This window comes from Sminthopsis crassicaudata, chromosome 1 (genome assembly GCF_048593235.1).
Source record: "Sminthopsis crassicaudata isolate SCR6 chromosome 1, ASM4859323v1, whole genome shotgun sequence".
Taxonomy (NCBI): domain Eukaryota; kingdom Metazoa; phylum Chordata; class Mammalia; order Dasyuromorphia; family Dasyuridae; genus Sminthopsis; species Sminthopsis crassicaudata.
The window spans coordinates 741,316,424-741,335,352 of NC_133617.1; the positions used below are offsets into that span (position 1 = coordinate 741,316,424).

General features: G+C 52.0%; 1 protein-coding gene across 5 annotated transcripts in view; it reads right to left on the reverse strand.

Moving 5' to 3' along the window:
- BBS9 (Bardet-Biedl syndrome 9) overlaps positions 1-18,929 on the reverse strand; it is a 300,830-nt gene that overhangs the window by 270,337 nt on the left and 11,564 nt on the right. For 4 of the 5 annotated variants that reach the window (XM_074284314.1, XM_074284313.1, XM_074284315.1 and 1 more), the window contains exons 4-5: positions 17,457-17,521; positions 11,711-11,824 (exon numbers count right to left, since the gene is read on the reverse strand). In XM_074284314.1, coding sequence (XP_074140415.1) covers positions 11,711-11,824; positions 17,457-17,521 — 179 coding nt within the window. Of the gene's footprint in view, positions 1-11,710; positions 11,825-13,017; positions 13,458-17,456; positions 17,522-18,929 lie in introns of those variants that run through there. The other variant, XM_074284317.1, reaches the window with a different exon arrangement.

Sequence of the window (18,929 nt, forward strand, 5' to 3'; positions counted from 1 at the left end):
TGGTTCTGAACAGACCAGTGGAGAGGCCGGGGTCCACTGGGAGGAAGGTCTTTGAGTTCCCAAGGTCCTGCTGGACATTTTCATTACTGCCATGGATGAGAATGTTGATGATGATGTCATACCGACACAATGGCAGGGAGAGCCAATGTGGCCACTGATGAGAAGCCGCCGGAAAGGTCCTCAGAGTCTGGACTGATGGTCTGAATCTGTGAGAGGACTTTAGCAGGAGTAACAATCCCCAAGATATGGGCTTCAAAGTACGGATGGCCCGATTCCAAGGCAAGGGAGATGGGGCCGGGGTGGGGATGGGGCCAGGACTGGGGATGGGACCAAGGATGGAAGTGGACCTGGGCCTTCATTGCTCCAGGAGGAAACTTGGTCCCACCAATGTAGGCTGACATCTAGACAGCCTTTCCTTTGAAAAAGATCTGGGCATTAGTTGGCTAAGAGAGTGCCCACAGTCCCCCTTCTCCCCCAAAAAGCCAATGTCAACTCAGCCTGAATTAAGTCTTCCTTGCTTGTAAAGACCACACTGGAACCATGTTCAGGCCTGGGCAGTATATTATGGAGAGTCACTGTCCAAGGGAGGCCCAAAGTGGGAGGACAGGCCCCTGGCTGAAGACCACCTGCTAAAAGAAGGGGCCAGAGGAGTAAGGGATGAGGGTCCTAGGGAAGCTGTCTTGTTCTAAACTAAGGAGGAGTAAGGCTAAAGCCTTTGAAGGGCTGCCACAGGGAAGAAGGATCAAATGTTGCCTCAGCTTTAGGGACACGCTGGGAAGAGTGCTGAGCTGGAATCAACAAGACTCATCTTCCTGAGCTCAAATCCAGCCTCAGCCACTTCCCAAGCTGAGTGAGCTTGGGCAAGTCACTTCATCCTTCAAGCCAAACCCCTGCAGAATCCTTGCCAAGAAAAGCCCAAATTGGGTCATGGAGAATCAAACACAACTGAAAAATGACTGAGCGACAACTCAAGGGCAGAGCTATGAACTTTAAGTGGAAAAGCAAAGAGAGAGCTTTCATTTTAATGTGGAGAAACTATCCAAAAAGGGAATAGTGCAATGTGGACGAGCGGACAGAGAAGAAAGGGGTTCAAGCCCGGCCTTGGATGACACTGCACTCGTCACCCTGGGACTTCGCTCCTTGGGCCCCCAGGCCCCACTCTCAGATCCTACATTACAGATGGGCAAGCTGCTGTCGGTGCCGGTGAAGTTCCAACCTCCGCCTGATGATACCAGAATCCCAATCACAAAAAGATGGAGGACACAGTCTCAAGGGTGGGAAGCTCTTCAAACCTGAGAGACCCTCGGGCTGGCCGGCACCCAATGACCACACAGGTTGGAGGAGGTCTCTCCCTGAGGTTCTGACTCCGAAGCTAGCCTCCCCCACTGGAACTCTGGGAAGGTGGGGGAGGCCGGGAACAGGGTTTTTGTATTTTATCTAAACACTGAAAAAATTCCTCTGACATCAGACCTTCTCTCGGCCATGGCATCTTCATCTTAAAAATGAGGAAATTAGATCAAGAAAGTAACATACATGGAGAAGGTGTGGGGAAAATCGAAACACTACTGCATTGCTGGTAGAACTTTGAACTGAGCCAGCCATTTTGGAGAGCAATGGGGATCTATGCCCAGAGGGCATAAAAAACACTGTCCATCCATACCGGCATGATCAGCAGTGTCTCTACTGAGTCCGTATCTCAAAGATATCATTAAAAAAAAAAAAAATGGGGAAAAGACCCACAAGTGCAAAAATGCTTGTAGCTGTCCTTTTTGCAATGGCAAAAACTGGAAACTGATGGGGGAACAGTTGTGGTGGTTCTATAAGAAATGACGAGCAGACTGTTTTCAGAGAAGCCTGGAAAGGCTTACATGAACTAGTGGTGACTGAAGTGAGAAGAATCAAGAGAACACTATACATGGTAACAACGCTGGGCGACCATGAACTACGACAGACTGAGTCACTCTCAGCAATGAAATGGTCCAAGACGACTACAAAGGGCTCATGGAGAAAAATGCCTTCCACGTCCAGAGAAAGAACCACGGAGGCTGGATGCAGGTCGAAGCAGACTCTTTTCACCCCGGGGGTTGTTTCTTTTCTCCTGGTTCATCCCTTTTGCTCAGTTTCTTTTTTTGACAAAACTAGTTTTGTTTTAAATTAAGGAATAATAGTAAGGCTAATGATAACTTGTGGAAATACGTTTAACATGACTGTATAGGTGTAACCTATACAGGATTGCTTGACATCTTGGAGAGGGAGGGAGGGAAGGAGAAAATTTTGAAACTCAAAATCTTACAAGAATGAATGTCGAAAACTATTTTTATATGTAATTGAAAAAAATACTATTAGCTGAGGGGGAAAAGAAGTCAACATACATTTGTAAAGTGCCTATTGTGTGCTGAGAGCACTGTGCAGCGTCTAGGACGAGAACAGAGGGCGGAAAAAAACTTATTATTGTTTAGAGAGTGGTCTTTCCGATCACCACATTTCAAATTCTAACAATCTGTGACGGGATCTTAAGAATCAATAGGCAAAGAAATTGAATTAATCTACATCCAAAGAGGTAAAACTGGACGGGGTTGGGGGGGGGGGTCCCATGCCAATATGCCTAAGGAATAAATTTGAGAAAACCATGACTCTTTAAATCATGGCGCTATTTAAATATCAGTAGTAAATGAAGGTGAATTATTCTTTTCTCTTTTTTTCTTTCTTTATAGTAAATTATTTAAAACTATATACAAAATAAGAAAAAACTAAAAAGAAAAAAAGAAAAGGAAAACTTTTGTCATGTGCCCAACAGAACATCAGTGGACTCAAAATATCTAACAATAAATTTCCATTTCAAGAAACTATATATACTAATAGAAAAGATCATATCCCTGACTTTTCCTTTGCTTCCTTGTAGGTTATTCTTTTGCTCTCTGCTTCATACTTTTCATTTTATTCTTTTTTTCCCCTTCTTCTCCCCACTTCTCCCAAGCAGGCTACCATTAAGCACAAATAGATTTATATACATAGGGACAGCTAGATGGCACAGTGGATAGAGCAGTGGCCCTGAAGGCTGGAGGACCTGAGTTTAAATCCGACCTCAAACACTTAATACTTCCTAGCTGTGTGAACCTGGGCAAGTCACTAACCCTAATTGCATCAGGAAAAAAAAAAAATACATATACATATGTGTGTATACATACATTTATCTATATATTGACATATATACACATACGTATATCTTCATTTTTACTCATATGTAAACATGCATCCAAGACAATATTAATATGGCTAATTTCTCTCAAATCAATCTTTGACTTTGAGCTCTTTTTTTGTAATAAATTCTATTCCTGATTTTATTTTCTAATAAGCAAAGCATTTAACAATAGCATGGGACAGAAAGCCCTGGCTTTGGAGCCACAAAACCGGAGTTCAGATCCTGCCCCAGAGGTTTATGTGCTGATTTTAACAACAATTATAAAACATAATGTTTTATACACATTTAGAAAACACCCGGCTAAACAAATCGAGCCTAGTGCAAGTCTCCATCCCCTGTCGGCCAAGAGTTTTCCCAAGAGAATTCACTCCCATCATTCCACATCCAATGTTATTCAAGAAAGTGTGTGAAGGTTTTCTGAAAGATTGCCAGCATCCTTCCTGCCTTGCCCCCCTCCTTGGACATAAGGCTGCTCATAATAGTGGCCAAGGAAGCATTTCACTCCTGAATTTCTGGGGCAAAGGCTCCAGGGAGCCTGGGTAATGGAACCAAGTTTAAAAAGTCGCAGGCCTCTCTTGATAATCTTCCCCTGGGGACTGAATTCTTACACAACTCCACATCCAGGAAGATTACATAAGGGAATCGCTCTTGTTTAGCAGGTCCCGGAGCAGGAACTTCACAAAGGAATGGTGTGCATTGGAGAAAACCCGGCACAGGGTGAGAACTGGGGGGTTACCCTCTCGGGGGCCAAAGTTCTCTGAGGATCCAGAAATTTGACTTAGAATCAGGAGAAATTGTCCAACCCAGCAAAACCCTCCCAAGGGTGCTGCAGAAACAGGCCGGTGCTCTCGCTTCGCTCCCTCTCGTTGGGGGCCCGTGGAGGGTAGCTTTGGGGAGCAGTTCCCAGCCCGTTCCCCATCCCCCAGAAAGCCCACAGAAAGGCCGGCTGTACTCTGCCTGCACACTCACCCAAACACAACTTATCCACTCAATCTCTGGATGGTGATCAAAGGCTCCCGATGGCCCGGGGGAATCTAGACTTTCAGCGACGGTATGTGCCCACTGATAGGTTTCTCCGGCCCAACATTTCAAACAATCAGATGTTACCACGGACTGGAAAGGAGCGGATTATCTAGCGCCGCCACACGATTAGATGGACGGCGGCTCGCCGAGCCTCCAGTCGGCTATTTTCTTTGGCAGGCCTCGGAACCCCAGGAATTCATGAATTTTTATTTATGTGACAATCTAATCCCATACAAGCTCATGGTAGTCACTTCATTATTTTTAAAAAATATTCCTCAAGCCTGGGATTTATTATTTGCAAAAATCTCTTCATCTTGTGGCGACGTGGTAAGGTCAAAAGAAAATCGGATTGTGAGTGAGAGGCCGACGTGGGGCCAAGTTCCACCTCTGGGCCCGGCCTTGCCACTTCCCCAGAGCTCAGCCTTCTATTGCTCCAGTAAAGGTAACTGCAAAATAGCACTTCAGGGCCCTTTCTGGCTCCCATGCCCATGATCCCCTCTGGATAATGAAATGGTAAACATGCTGACCTGTCCATATGTTGAATTCTCATTCCATAATCTGTCCCCCCACTAAAAAAAAAAAAAAAAGTTTCTCATGAAAAAAAAAATTACATACATTATAATTTAGTGAAATGAGAGCATTAAAAACATTAAAGGGAAAAAAATTGTCTTTTCTCCAATCTACCAAAAAAAAAAAGGAAACAGAGGAAAACAGAGAAGCTAGGGACAATATGCTAAATAATAGGATTCTTTTTTGTTATTATTTTTATATTTTAAAAAAACAGATTTTAGCCACCGAGTTAGTGGGCAAGGCAACTTGAGAAGTCCAATCTCTGAGGTACAATGTGCCAGAGGAGGTCACTCCGGTAGCCATGTGGCTAAAAGATTCTCACTACCACGTCACGGAGGACTCCCTATTGGCTTAGAGGTTTCAACAAAGAGTGTGATGAGACTAAAAAATAGCCTCCAATTGTGAGTATCACTGATCATTCCTGCTGTCCCGCTATGGCGGCCATGTCATGGCGGAGGGGCTTTGCTCACCCAAGATGGAAGGGCCACAGTACAAAGTCCTGACTAGGAAATGGCCGACCACTTCAGTCTCTTTGCCAAGAAAACCCCATAAAAGGGTCTGGCGTGCTATGGTCCACAAGGTAATGAAGAATCGCATGAGACTGAACAGCAGCAGGCACCTAATGTTAACACAAACATCTATTAGGCACCTACCATATACAAGACCCTGGGACAAACTAAGGATTACCCCATGCCTGCAGGAGGTTCAAGGCTGATTAAGAGGACAAGACAATAGGAAAAGGACCAGAATGTGAACAAAAACACAGGATAAGAGGATTGCTCACTTCTCTTCTGGGGAGAGGGAACAGGCCCGAGCAATGGGGCCCAGGGTCTGGGGCCTCCCCCTCTCCTCAGCCTGCTCCTATGTAAAAATCCCTCAGACTGGAGTCCTGGCCTTTCCCAGCCCCACTACTGTCCAATCCAGTGTAAGCTCTGAAGATCACATCAAGCTGAAGGCATGAAGGAGGCGGCCTCTGGCCAGGGACCCGTTGAAGCCCTGAAATGGCACTAAAAAAGGCTGGGAACATGGCGCCAAGCCCAGCTCAAGAGGCGCGGTGCTGGTTCACAGGCGGGGGCATGAGGAAGACCCTCCTGGGGAGGCTGGCCAAGCTCTGCCTCCCTTCACTGTCCTCCTGCTTGACAGAACCCAAACCCCAGAAGCAGAGAACCTAACAGAGCCCCAGAATTCTCAGTCTAGAAGGAGGCCTCCATTTCAAATGGGGTCACAGAACGTGGGCAGCCCCCCACCCCAGGAGGAGGGATGGCAAAAGCACTCCAAAGGAGCTTTGAGGATTAACGATGAGCATGTAAAAGGTCACATTCCTGTTGGCGGCAGGAGGCCTGGTGGATAAAGCACAAGCCTGGAGGCAGGGAGATCCAAGTTTGAATCCAGCACTTCCTCGCTGGGTGACTCAGTTTCCTCAATTGTAAGCCCCTTCCAGGTTGTTGGAGGATCAGACGAGCCTTAGCGCCAGCACAGAGTGAGCACTCCCTAACTGTGCACCACTGGCTATTACAAGGTCATGGAGAAATGGGAATGGGCTGAAGCTTTTGAAATATGCAAATGTGATTATCGATGCTAAAAACAACGGACTTATCTTCTACCAGATTACTTGATGAAATTACAAATAATCAAAGTCTCCCTAATAGGAGCAACACTTGGCCCTTGGACCCTTTCGTGCTGGGTGGGGCAGATGCCGAGACGATGCCCAGCACCGCTCTAAGTCACCCACACATCTCGGAAGCCAGACCCTCAGCACAACCAGGGCAGGAGAGGAGGAAGATGGGCAGTGGGCAGTCCGCCCCCATCCCCAGCCATCTGAAGCCCTTCCAGCACTCGAGGCTGGGCTCTCCCTCCTCAGCGGACCCTCGCCAGGTGGCCGCCTGAAGACTCGGAAAGTGGAGGTAGCAGAAGGGCTCCCTCCAAGGGTCCCCGAAGCTGAGAGAAGGGATCGGCTTGAGATGAGGATTTCTTTTTGAGTCAGTGTCATTTGGGCACAGCCAAGCATGTGGGCACAGCTGGAGGGGGAGGGGAGGATTTTCTCCATCAGGGAGGGGCTCTTCACCCTTGCTGGGGCAAATAGCCCCTGGGCAACATGGTGACCACCTGGGCCCTTTCTCAGAAGAACGAGCTTAGATATGTGAGATAAAATGCACAGACCGTATGAGATGTAGCACCAATGAAATCAAAGCAAAAAGCCTCAACCCAAAAACATAACCCGAGAGAGGCAAAACAGGGCCGGTGAGCAGGCCTTAACCCAGGGAAAGCCCAGGGCTGGAAGAGCCAGCATCTACCCAGCCCTGCCATGTTCCACAGGGCTTTCCCAGTGTTCTCCTGGAGGAGACCAGAAGAGGCCGGTGGGAAGCTCAGGGTCTTCTCTGGAGACTTCCATCACAGCCAGGAAACTCAGCTGTGAGAAATCTCATTACGCTGCAAGACTGACTGCCTGGTCCCCCCATCTGCCCTCTGACTGGGGGACGGGGGGCAACCACCAGCCGTGCTGTCTGGGACTTCTCTGGCCCTTTCCAAGATGCCTCTGCCCCTCCCACCCCAAGTCCTTTTCAGCATCATTTTGGGACAAGAGACGGAACAGGGACTATCTTCACCTTGATTTGTATTTGAGCCTCCAGCACTCAGCACAGTGCCTGGGACGTAGGAGCCATTTAATAAACATTGATTAGACGCCAGTGCTTAATATTAGTAAGATGGTAGAAAGGTAGATATGTATAATAAACACACACACAAACACAGATGTCACACGTGTGTGAAAAAAGGCCGGCAAAACTCCTGTCTGAACCACGTGAAAATGTACATTTTTAACAATTTAAAACTTATCAAAAATCAATCCAAATCTTGTATCCAAGAGTTCCGACTTAAAGTAAAGAGCAATCGTGAATGAGGGCAACTGGTGAGATCCCAAAGGAAGCTGCTACCCGCTGCCCAAGTCGGGCAGCCTGCAGCTCCAGCAATAATGCCCTCAAGAGTGCTGGCGCAGTGTAATATACGCCTCCCACTCAACTGGAAGTTGAAACAAATGTCAGAAAAGTCGGAGGAGAATGACTCAGGCCATTAAAAATATAAAGAAGGACACTAATAAGTCAGAAAAATAAAACTAAAATGTCTAAAGGAAGGAAGACGAATGAAAGGGAGGAAATCATATAAGAGTAAAGAGGCTACAATACGGCCTCACAAAACCCATGTCCCATCAGGCGTTACTAATCAAGAAATCAGTTCAGTAGGAAGATGGGACACAGTAGAAAGATGGGACGTGGTGGGACCGAGTATCAAGAAGAGCAACTGGCAAGGGGACCAAGATCCCACCCACCTGGGCCAAGCAGCAGGCTATTGTTGGCTAAAAAAAATCTGGTGAGTGAGCAGCTGGGGAAGGTGGAATGGCATGTGTTGTCCAGAAGATGGCAGCAGCTGATGGCCATATACACGTTTCCTTTACTTATTCTGGAGTGAGCTGAGAGAGTGAGAGAGAGAGCGCAAAGGAGGGAGAGGAGAGGGGAGGGGGGGAGGGAAAAAGGAAGGAGGAAGGAGGGAAAGAGGGAGATAAGGAAGGAGGGAAAGAGGGAGATAAGGAAGGAGGGAAAGAGGGAGATAAGGAAGGAAGGAAGGAAGGAAGGAAGGAAGGAAGGAAGGAAGGAAGGAAGGAAGGAAGGAAGGAAGGAAGGAAGGAAGGAAGGAAGGAAGGAAGGAAGGAAGGAAGGAAGGAAGGAAGGAAGGAAGGAAGGAAGGAAGGAAGGAAGGAAGGAAGGAAGGAAGGAAGGAAGGAAGGAAGGAAGGAAGGAAGGAAGGAAGGAAGGAAGGAAGGAAGGAAGGAAGGAAGGAAGGAAGGAAGGAAGGAAGGAAGGAAGGAAGTCTCTGGTCCTCTTTAGGGACCGGTGTCTCCAAGCTTGTCCACGATGTAGAGAGAGGCTCATCAGTTGTTTGGCCCAAATAACAGACAACAGTTGAAAAGTTCTGAATCACATCATAAAAAGGCAGCCTCTGAATGCAGACAAGCAACCTATTTGCACTTTTTCTGTTTCCGTGGCTTCTCCCTTTTGATCTGATTCTTCTTTCACAACCTGACATGTGGAAATCTGTTTAAGATAATTGCCCAGGTTATAGCAGATTGCTTGCTGTCTTGGGGAGGGGGAATAAGGGGCACAAAGAAAACATTTGAAACTCAAAATCTTATGAAAAATGAATCCTGAATACTGCAAACTATCTTTACATATAATTAGAAAAAATAAAATACTATTACCAAAAAAAAAAAATGAATTTAAACTTGGCAATAGCAGAAAGTCATTTTTTTTATTAAGGAGAGGATATTAATTTTGGCTGTTCTTCAGTGATTTCTAAGTTCAAGAACCTCAGGAATCTCAAATACTTATTTTCTCATACTGAATTATATGATGAAAAATAAAATCTTTTGAGCTTTATGACAGAAATTATCCTTCCAAGCAACACAGAGCACGTCTCACTGGAAATATCCTCACCACCAAACCCACAAAACTCCAACAAGGGTTAGGTTTGGGGTCTGTTCAGCTTCTGGGGCCAATGCTCAGCAATCCCCAACCAAAACTAAAATGTGGCAAAATGAGTATAAAAATGGGAATAAAAATCTGCAACCCTGGAATCAACGGATCTGTGACCTCGTCCTGTGGCTCGTCCCTCTGTTGCTACAAACTGCAATCAGACCAGGAGTTTCCACCCTCTTGGCCACGTGCTCCCGCCAACCATGTCGGGGACTCTCTCCAAGGCCGGCTCGCGGTACAGAAACCATCCGTTCATGAGTCCTGCTCCCTGCCCTTGCCCATCATGCGCTTCCTCAATGATGTCCCACAGGCCGCTTCAGCACTGGAAGGAGGCGGCGGGGCCAGACGAGGCCCAGAGTTAAAGACCATCCCAGCTTCTCCCCACGTAAGAAGGGCAAGACTGAGCCCCGGTGCCAAACAATGAGAAAATGGAATCAGGAAAGTTCTTTCTGCTACTTATTCCATTTGATTCAGAGAGCGTTTATTAAGCTTCTACAGTCTCCAACTTGGGCAGCCCTCATAGGGTCTTCTCTCGTTCACAGTCCAAAACCGAGCAGCCCCTTGGCTTCCAGACCCCGCAAACCCTGAGCCCGGAGCATTGCAGACGTCTGGGTTATGAGAGCTGAGCAGGGGGATGGCAGACGCTTTCTCTACAACCACCCGCAACAAACTGGTAAAGAAGAGAAAGGTCCAAATGGGCCCAGAACATGCGGTTCCTTCTACAACGGCCAGGACCAAGTAAACCTACACAGCCGCCCAACTCTCAAGCTCCCTCTGCAGTCCCTGGCACATAGTAGGTGCTTATTGGACACTAAGTGATTAGGTGAATCTCATTCTGGGGGCCTTTCCCCCAATCTGACTGCTTTTGTGGCTGGAAAATCCATCCCCTAGAGGCAAATCAAGGAAGCCGTCCCTGGGATCTTCCAGGGGAAGGAGCACAATCAGGGCCTTTGCTCTCCCGAGGGCACAGCATTGCACTGGCGGACCGGGAAGCCTGGAAGGAGCTCCCTTCTCTCCTGCCGGCTTCCTGCCAGAGCCAGCTCAAAGCCTGCCTTTTGCAACCAGCCTTTCACACTAGAGAGATGTATGGCTCTACATGGACACACATATAGCCACGTGCCTGTTTTGCCTACATATGCCTACATATGCCTGTTCACACCTGTATGTGTCCGTTTGTACACACGGCACACACGTGTGTACTGTGGGGCCAATGCTGGCTAATACCAGTCTGCTGTGTGCACACTTTGTGCGTATGTATGTAACATGCACATTTGTAACTTCTTACGTAAGCACGCTCATAAATGTCTATTTGTACTTACAGTCCATGCGTATAATGCATGTGCACATTTGTACATGCTTGTTCACATATACACATTTGTCTATAGACTGTGTATGATGCCTCTGCATTTGTCTATTGCCCTAACGTGCACATGTATGTTGCATCCTGCATGCAGCGCACATACAGGCGGCCATAGAAGACTGCACTCACAGCTGTTGGCCTTCACACCCGTGTACGTGTGTAATGTGCACGTTTACATGTGGACACACCACACACAGGTTAGTGCGCTCCTGCACGTCCACGTCCACGGATGCATATTGTGTGTCTATAATTGTTTGCACCAGACCGGAAGCTCTCCGGAGGTGGGGAGGGTGTCTGTGCCTTTCTCAGTATCCTCAGCCTTAGCGTGGGGCCAGCACACAGTAAATGCCCATCGGGAGCTTGGGCGGCCCTGGCTGAGCCCTCCAGAGCACGGGGGAGCGAGCAGGCCGAGGCCTTCTGAGGGCATTTCCATTTTGCAGTCAGAGACCTCCGGCATCAGGAAGCCAGGACCAGGTTCTGGGCCCTTTCCTGCAGTGGTCGGGCCGGTGCCGCCCTCCCGTGGCAGCTGGCCCACAGGATGTGGTAGTGACCCAGGGCCCTCGCACCCTCTTCTCTGAGACTGGGCTGGCTCCAAGCTGGCAGCCCCAGGCTGTGCTGTGCTCCCTGCCAAGCCTCCCAACCCCCGAGGGGCCCAAAGGCCAGGCAGGGGAGCAGGGCCCGGAGCCACTCCCCCAATGAGGGTCTGTGGGTGTCGGGGGCTGTCCAGCACCAGACAACTGGACTTTGAGGCCCCCAGAGCTGCGGCTGCTTGGAGAGGCAGCCCCAGCAGCAGAAGGGGGCTCCGCGGCACAGGCTGGACGCAGGGGCCAGGGAGAAATAAATCACCACTGACCAAAAGGCCCCCAGGCTGAGACAGACTGTTTTCCGTTATTAGGATTTAGTGGAATTCTACGAGAACATCGGAAGAGAAGTAGAAAGGGAAGGACTTGCTCTGCCTGGGTTCCGTGCCCAGCCGCTTTCACGTGGCCTCGCTCTGTGGCCGGCATTTAAGCCAAGAGATTGCTTTACCTTTGACGCCGCCAAAGGAGCCGTAGGTCATGTTGCAGGCGATCCGCTGCAGATTATGTTCATACATAAGCTTGACCTGGTACTGGTTCCCATGTTCCACATTGCCCAAGGTTCCTACAAAAACAGAAAATCACGATTTAGGGCAAATGATTCCTCTCACTTCCTGACCCATATCAGAGACGTTCATTTCCCAAATTCTGGGAATGACACAGAAAAATGGCCAAGCGTGAGACCAGTCTCCCCTCCCCCTTCTCAGGTCTTCTGGGTGTGGTCCTGCCCCCAATCTGCCCCAACATCCTCAGACCAGGAGGCTGGACCAGCCTCTCTGATCTACTGGTCTCTTGGTCTCTCCATCTTTCTATCTCTGTCCTTCTGTCTCTGTCTCTGTGTGTGTGTGTCTCTCTCTCCCTCCCTCCCTCGCTTTCTCTCTGTGTGTTTCTCTTTCTCTCTCTGTCTCCTTGTATGTCTCTTTTTGTGTCTCTGTCTCTCTCCCCCTCCCCCCCTCTTTCTTCTGACTGCAAAGACCCCCCCCTCCACTCCCCCTTCCCCCCAGTGCTTACTCCCTGACTGGGACAAGCCGGGAGGGAAAAGCGTTCTAGGACGGCCCTTCCTGGGTGCTCCCGGGGAGCAGCATGAGCTGTGGAGGGCCCGGGGAGGACTACATGTGAGGGCCCCGGGAGGACTGCCCGTGAGGGCCCGAGGAGGACTGCCCGTGAGGGCCCAAGGAGGACTACATGTGAGGGCCCCGGGAGGACTGCCCGTGAGGGCCCGAGGAGGACTACATGTGAGGGCCCAGGGAGGACTACATGTGAGGGCCCAGGGAGGACTACATGTGAGGGCCCAGGGAGGACTACATGTGAGGGCCCCGGGAGGACTGCCCGTGAGGGCCCGAGGAGGACTACATGTGAGGGCCCAGGGAGGACTACATGTGAGGGCCCAGGGAGGACTACATGTGAGGGCCCAGGGAGGACTACATGTGAGGGCCCCGGGAGGACTACATGTGAGGGCCCGGGGAGGGAGGACTACATGTGAAGGCCCGGGGAGGACTGCCCGTGAGGGCTCATGAGCCAGAGGTCACAGTCCAGGAGCCCGGACAGCACTTGCGGGCCGGCTGTCATTGGTGATACGGGGGTACTGGTGACGTCGGCCCAAGAAGCCGATATCCGCACAGGGCAGCTCCCATGATGCACTGGGCCAAGCACTGTCCGGAGCCGGAGGACGAGGCCTCGGCACACAGAAGAGAGCCCCCTCCCCAGTCCTCCCCCAGCCCCGGACAAAGCGGCCATCTCTGGGCCGGGAGACTAAACTGGAAGCCGGAGAATAAGCGCCAGGACCACTAGAGGGCGCGCTCGGCCCACGCCGGAGGGAGGCGCGCTTTCCTCCCAAGCGCCGGGGTGGCCTCCGAGGAGCAGAGGCGGGGGCGGGGGAGGCCCCCCAGGAAGCAGGCGCCCCCGTAACCAGCTGCTGGGAAGAAAACGCACGTCCAATTCCGGAGGCCCGGGCGCCAGATGCCGCGAGCCACAATGGCGCCCCCATGAGACGCGGCGCAGCCGGAGCCCACACACGGGGCGGGCGGGCGCATCAATGCCTCCCCGGGAGCCCGCGCCCCAAGCCCCTCTCCGGGGCAGACGGGGCCAATGGGCGGCGAGCGGTTCCCAGAAGCGAACGGGGGCGGGGGGCGCTGGGGCGCTCCCAGTGACCCGCGCTCCCCCGAAAGAAAGGGCGCGCTTTGTAGCGCCGCTCTCCCGCCTCAGAGGCGCTGCCGCCATTGTGGGCGGGGGCGCGGCCTGGGGCCGGCTGGCTGCCGCGCTCACAAGGGGCGCCGGGGCCCAGGTGCGGCCGCTGCACAATGCCGGGGGAGGGGAGGGGGCCGCAGATGCAGCCCGAGCACAAAGGGACGTCGTGGAGAAAAGCACGGGGAGCGGCAGCCCGGGGTCTGCACAGCAATTCCCAGGGACCCGGACCGGGCCGCCACACAATGGGGGGGCGGGGCGGGGCACAGCCGCCACAGGCCCAAAGGGTTCTGGTCCCAGCTGTCCCACCTCCGCCCGAGGCCCTGGTGCTGCAGGATCCCGGCTCATGGGTCCAGCGCAGGGATCCAGATGGAGTCCCTGCTCGTGGATCCGGCCGTGGAAGCCTTTCTCAGTCATTTCTGCAGGGCCTGAGACTTGGGCCCCCAACCTTCCCTTTCTTTTGGGACGCCCGTGTGTGCACATGGTCACGTGCATATGCGTGTAGACACACACATACACACTATCTGTACGCTCACATGCACGCGCTCACCAAACACACAAATACAAAGAACAGGGGAGGGCACCAGACTCCGAGGGTCCCGGGACCGGCTTTGGAGCAAGAGCGCCCTTACAGGCCCCGGAGGACAACGTCCCCTTTTACAGCAGAAGCCACAAAAGTCCACCATGACTGGAGCAGGGTCTCCCCGACAGGGCCCAGAGCTCTGCCCCTCCCCCAGCCACTGCCAGCCAAGACCTCGAGATGGTTCCATCATCAATCACTGATGAGCTCCTACTATGTGCCAGGAGCAGACACTGGGATAGAGAGAATCCCAAACAGCCCCGCACTCCATGAGCTCCCAGCCTGAGAGCTGAGAGTCCTACAACAAACATGGCGGACCTGGGAGGGGTCCCAGAGGATGGGCTGGTGGGAAAGGAAGCCAGGCTGACACTGATGGACAGAGATACAGAGACAGAGAAACACTGTGTGCACACAGAGACTCAGAGATACAGAGAGAGACAGAGAAATACACTATGTGTGCACACAGCGACTCAGAGAGACAGAAAAATACACTATGTGTGCACACAGCGACTCAGAGATACAGAGAGAGATAGAGAAATACACTATGTGTGCACACAGAGACTCAGAGAGACAGAGAAATACACTATGTGTGCACACAGAGACTCAGAGATACAGAGAGAGATAGAGAAATACACTATGTGTGTACACAGAGACTCAGAGATACAGAGAGAGACAGAGAAATACACTATGTGTGTACACAGAGACTCAGAGATACAGAGAGAGACAGAGAAATACACTATGTGTGCACTCAGAGATACAGAGAAAGACAGAGAAATACACTATGTGTGCACACAGAGACTCAGAGATACAGAGAGAGACAGAGAAATACACTATGTGTGCACACAGCGACTCAGAGATACAGAGAGAGAAATACACTATGTGTGCACACAGAGACTCAGAGATACAGAGAGAGACAGAGAAATACACTATGTGTGTACACAGAGACTCAGAGATAGAGAGACAGACAGATCTACAGAGAGAGACAGAGAAACACTGTGTGCACACAGAGACTCAGAGATACAGAGAGAGACAGAGAAACAGAGAGAGATAGAAACACTGTGTGCACACAGAGACTCAGAGATACAGAGAGAGACAGAGAAATACACTATGTGTGTACACAGAGACTCAGAGATAGAGAGACAGACAGATCTACAGAGAGAGACAGAGAAACACTGTGTGCACACAGAGACTCAGAGATACAGAGAGAGACAGAGAAACAGAGAGAGATAGAAACACTGTGTGAACACAGAGACTCAGAGATACAGAGAGAGACAGAGAAATACACTATGTGTGTACACAGAGACTCAGAGATAGAGAGACAGACAGATCTACAGAGAGAGACAGAGAAACACTGTGTGCACACAGAGACTCAGAGATACAGAGAGAGACAGAGAAACAGAGAGAGATAGAAACACTGTGTGCACACAGAGACTCAGAGATACAGAGAGAGACAAATACACTATGTGTGCACACAGAGACTCAGAGATAGAGAGGCAGACAGAGATACAGAGACAGAGAAACACTGTGTGCACACAGAGACTCAGAGATACAGAGAGAGACAGAGAAACAGAGAAACACTATTTGTCCACACAGAGACAGATACAGAGAGAGACAGACACAGAGACAGAGAAATACACTATGTGTGCACACAGAGACTCACAGAGAGACAGAGACAGAGATACACTGTGTGCACACAGAGACTCATAGACAGAGAGACAGGCACACAAGGAGATAAAGAGACAGAGACAGAGACCGAGAAAGTTAGAGACAGAGAGACACACTGTGTACACACAAACTTGCAGAGATTCAGACAGAGACAGGGACAGTGAGAGAGGAGGAGGAGAGAAACTGACATTCCAGTCTCCTGTTAGGGGAAATTGGGACCAGGGCAACGCACAGAAGACCTGACCTGGGCAAGGAAAAGGGGAGGGGGAAAGGACTAAGCATTTATCGAGTGTGTGCTGTGTGCAGTGGGTGCTTTTATTATCCCTATTTCACAAATGAGGAAACTGAGTCAGAGATTGAGACGTGTCTAGGATCCTGCACCTAGAAGTATCTGAGCCTGGATTTGAACTCTGGTGTTCCTGCCTCTAGGCCCAGAGCTCTCAAATCTGGTGCCTGGGGGGAGGGGCAGGGCCTGTTCTGGCCACGCCTCACACCAGTTGACAGAGAGGCAGAGTCTCTGGTCCCAGGGGGTCTCGGGCTGTCACCCAGGAACCAGAGCACAGGCCCCGCTCCCGGACCTCATCCACTTGCTGAGCTTTATTTGGCACCTACTGTGTGAGAAGGACTTCGCTGGTACAGGGAGGATCAGACAAGCCAGGAGCACTTATTAGGCACTATTTGTGCCACACGTGTATGTCTGGTCATGTTTATATGCGTGTGTGTGTGTGTGTGTGTGTGTGTGTGTGTGTGTCTGTCTGTCTGTCTCAGTCTTTCTCTCTGTCTCTCTCTTTGTATCTCTCCTCTTCAGCCTCTCCATCTCTCCTGGTCCTGTCCCTACCTATTACGCCCATCCCTGAAGAAGGGGGCTCTCAGAGAAGTCAGCCAAAGCTACTGAGGGCCCAGGCCGAGCTCAAACCCGGGCCCCGACCCAAGCTCAATGCTCTCTTCCCAGCAGGTTCCTCCTCCCCCGCCCCCCCACCACGGCTCGGGCCCTCCCAGAAGCCGCGCTCTCAGCCGGGCCCGGAGGCCATGCGCAGACGTCCCTGCTCTGTCCTCAAGGCTGGGACAACAGCAGCCCTGCCCAAAGTCCACTCCTCGGCCCAGCCAAGGACCGTGGGACCCGAGGCAGCCGGGGGTGCTGGGCCAGGAAATCGGCCAGCAGAGGTCAGGGAGTGGCTCATAGCTCACAGATCCAGAACCTCCCAGGCTGGTGCTCCCCTGGGGAGGAGATGCTGTTACTATTCCCATTTTACAAATGAGGAAACTGGGCAAGGAGGGACGGAGTGGCCAGAGGCACAAGGAAGAGACCGACCCTCCCAAACTGACCTCCTCACTTTACAGATGAGTAAACTGAGGCACAGGGAGGATAAGTGACAGAAGCTATTTAGCGACAGCACACAGAGGCAGGCCCGGGCCCAGTGGCCACCTCAATCAATGACCAGGCCAGGTTCTGCAGAAGCCCGGGAGCAAGGAGCCTGAAATATGCCCCCCAAGAGGGCCCAGCTGAGTGTCTCTCAGGTCACACCGGAACTATCTGCTTCCCACAGACACCAGGGCCGGGTCGGCACCAGCCACCCTCATCTTCGGGGAGGTGGCCTGGGGACAAGTTCTTGGTCCAGGCTCCAGCCAGTGAATCAACACCTTTTTAGGAGAAGAGGCTGAGCCCAGAGCGGGAGGAGGCCGGCCTCCGGCCTCCCACAAGCTTACTGGAGCAGTGAGACAGGCACTCCTCCGGGGAGCGGTGGGACCCGAAAGCTGGGTTTCTTACCTGAGACGGAGTAGACGCAGAGCTTCCGCGAGTGCAGCACGGCCAGGTGGAGCAGCTCCGTCCCCCTGCCAAGGAGAAGGGCCGAGTTACAGGGCGGCAGCAGAACAGGCCGCCCTCCCCTCAGGGAACGAGCCTCTGCCCGGGACCAGGGACGCCACACACGCAGGAACAGCCCCTGCACCTGACAGGCAAGCATCCTGGGGCCACCCCCTCCACCCCCAAAGGGCTGGGACCCAACAAGCAGCCAAAAGGCCGACCCCCAACCCACAGGCCTGCTCAGGGCACTCCGAGACAGACACAGACATACATACACACCCTCCACAGTCCCAAAGTGTAATCCCCTCAGGTGTCTCTTCCCCGCAGGTGCCCCCTCCCCTTGGCTGGCCCCACCACCTCTGAGGCCCCTCCTCCTGCCCTGCTCAGGGCCGGCTCCCTCATGGATTGGGCCCTGATGCCCAGGCAGCTGAAGGGGCCACCTCTTGCCCCCTAACCGGACTCCAGGGGCCCCACCCCATCCTTCCCTTAGCTTGGGAACCCCTTGGAATAGGGTTTCTCCGTGTCCGCCTGAGACAGAGCGGCAGAGAAGACCCTTTGCCAATGCCGACAAACCTGACTGACATCAAAGACAATAATGACGCTCACAGTGATGCCCGTGGGAGGTCCCCAGGGCCCCCCAACTTCACCTGCCCAGGAAGCACAGACCACCCCTTTTCCCCCAGAGCCCGTTATCTTTTCTCCTGCAGAGGCTCGGTGGGAGCCGGGTTTTGGGGGTGGGAGGAGGGAAGGAAGCTGGCCATGGGAAGAGAGTCTGTTCAATTCCCCGCCCGCTCATCCCAGGCCAGGAAAGCCTGCCCATTCCTCGGAGCCCATGGCTCTCGGGACACACGTGTCACCTTGTCACCAGGGCGGGGCGATGTTCGCACCTTCTCAGGAGCGCGAGGGTTCTGGCCTGAGAAGGGCTGCAGCCTCATCTTCCCTCCTCTCCAATGGGCTTTTTCGCCCAGCTCCATATACGGGATAAACGACCCCTGTTAAGGGGCCAGAGGCAGAGCACCCCAAAGAAACACCATCTGTTTGGATCCCACTTTCACAGGGACATGGCCATTCTCCCAAATGACTCCACCGTGTAGGAGAAGCCAGAAACTTTGAGGCTGGGCCCGGGGCCACTGCTGAGCTAGCCCAGCCTCAAAGGATAGACTTACAGACCTGGGCTGTCCTCCCCTCCTGCAGGAAGGGTTTAAGCCCCTCATTAGAAGCTAAAGGGTGATAGCCCCCTTCGGTGCACCCAGTTATCACTCTGAATTTTTTCCTAAAGTTCTGGGGGCTCCCGGGCTGCCTCGGAGGTCCAGCTGGGTTATTAACCCCAGGCAGTCACGCGATCATTTCCGTTCGCTGAGGATCCCGAAGCTGGGCCCGAAGGGTGCCCAGGACAACCTCTGGCTCACAAATGGCAGGAGACTTCAGACACTGGAA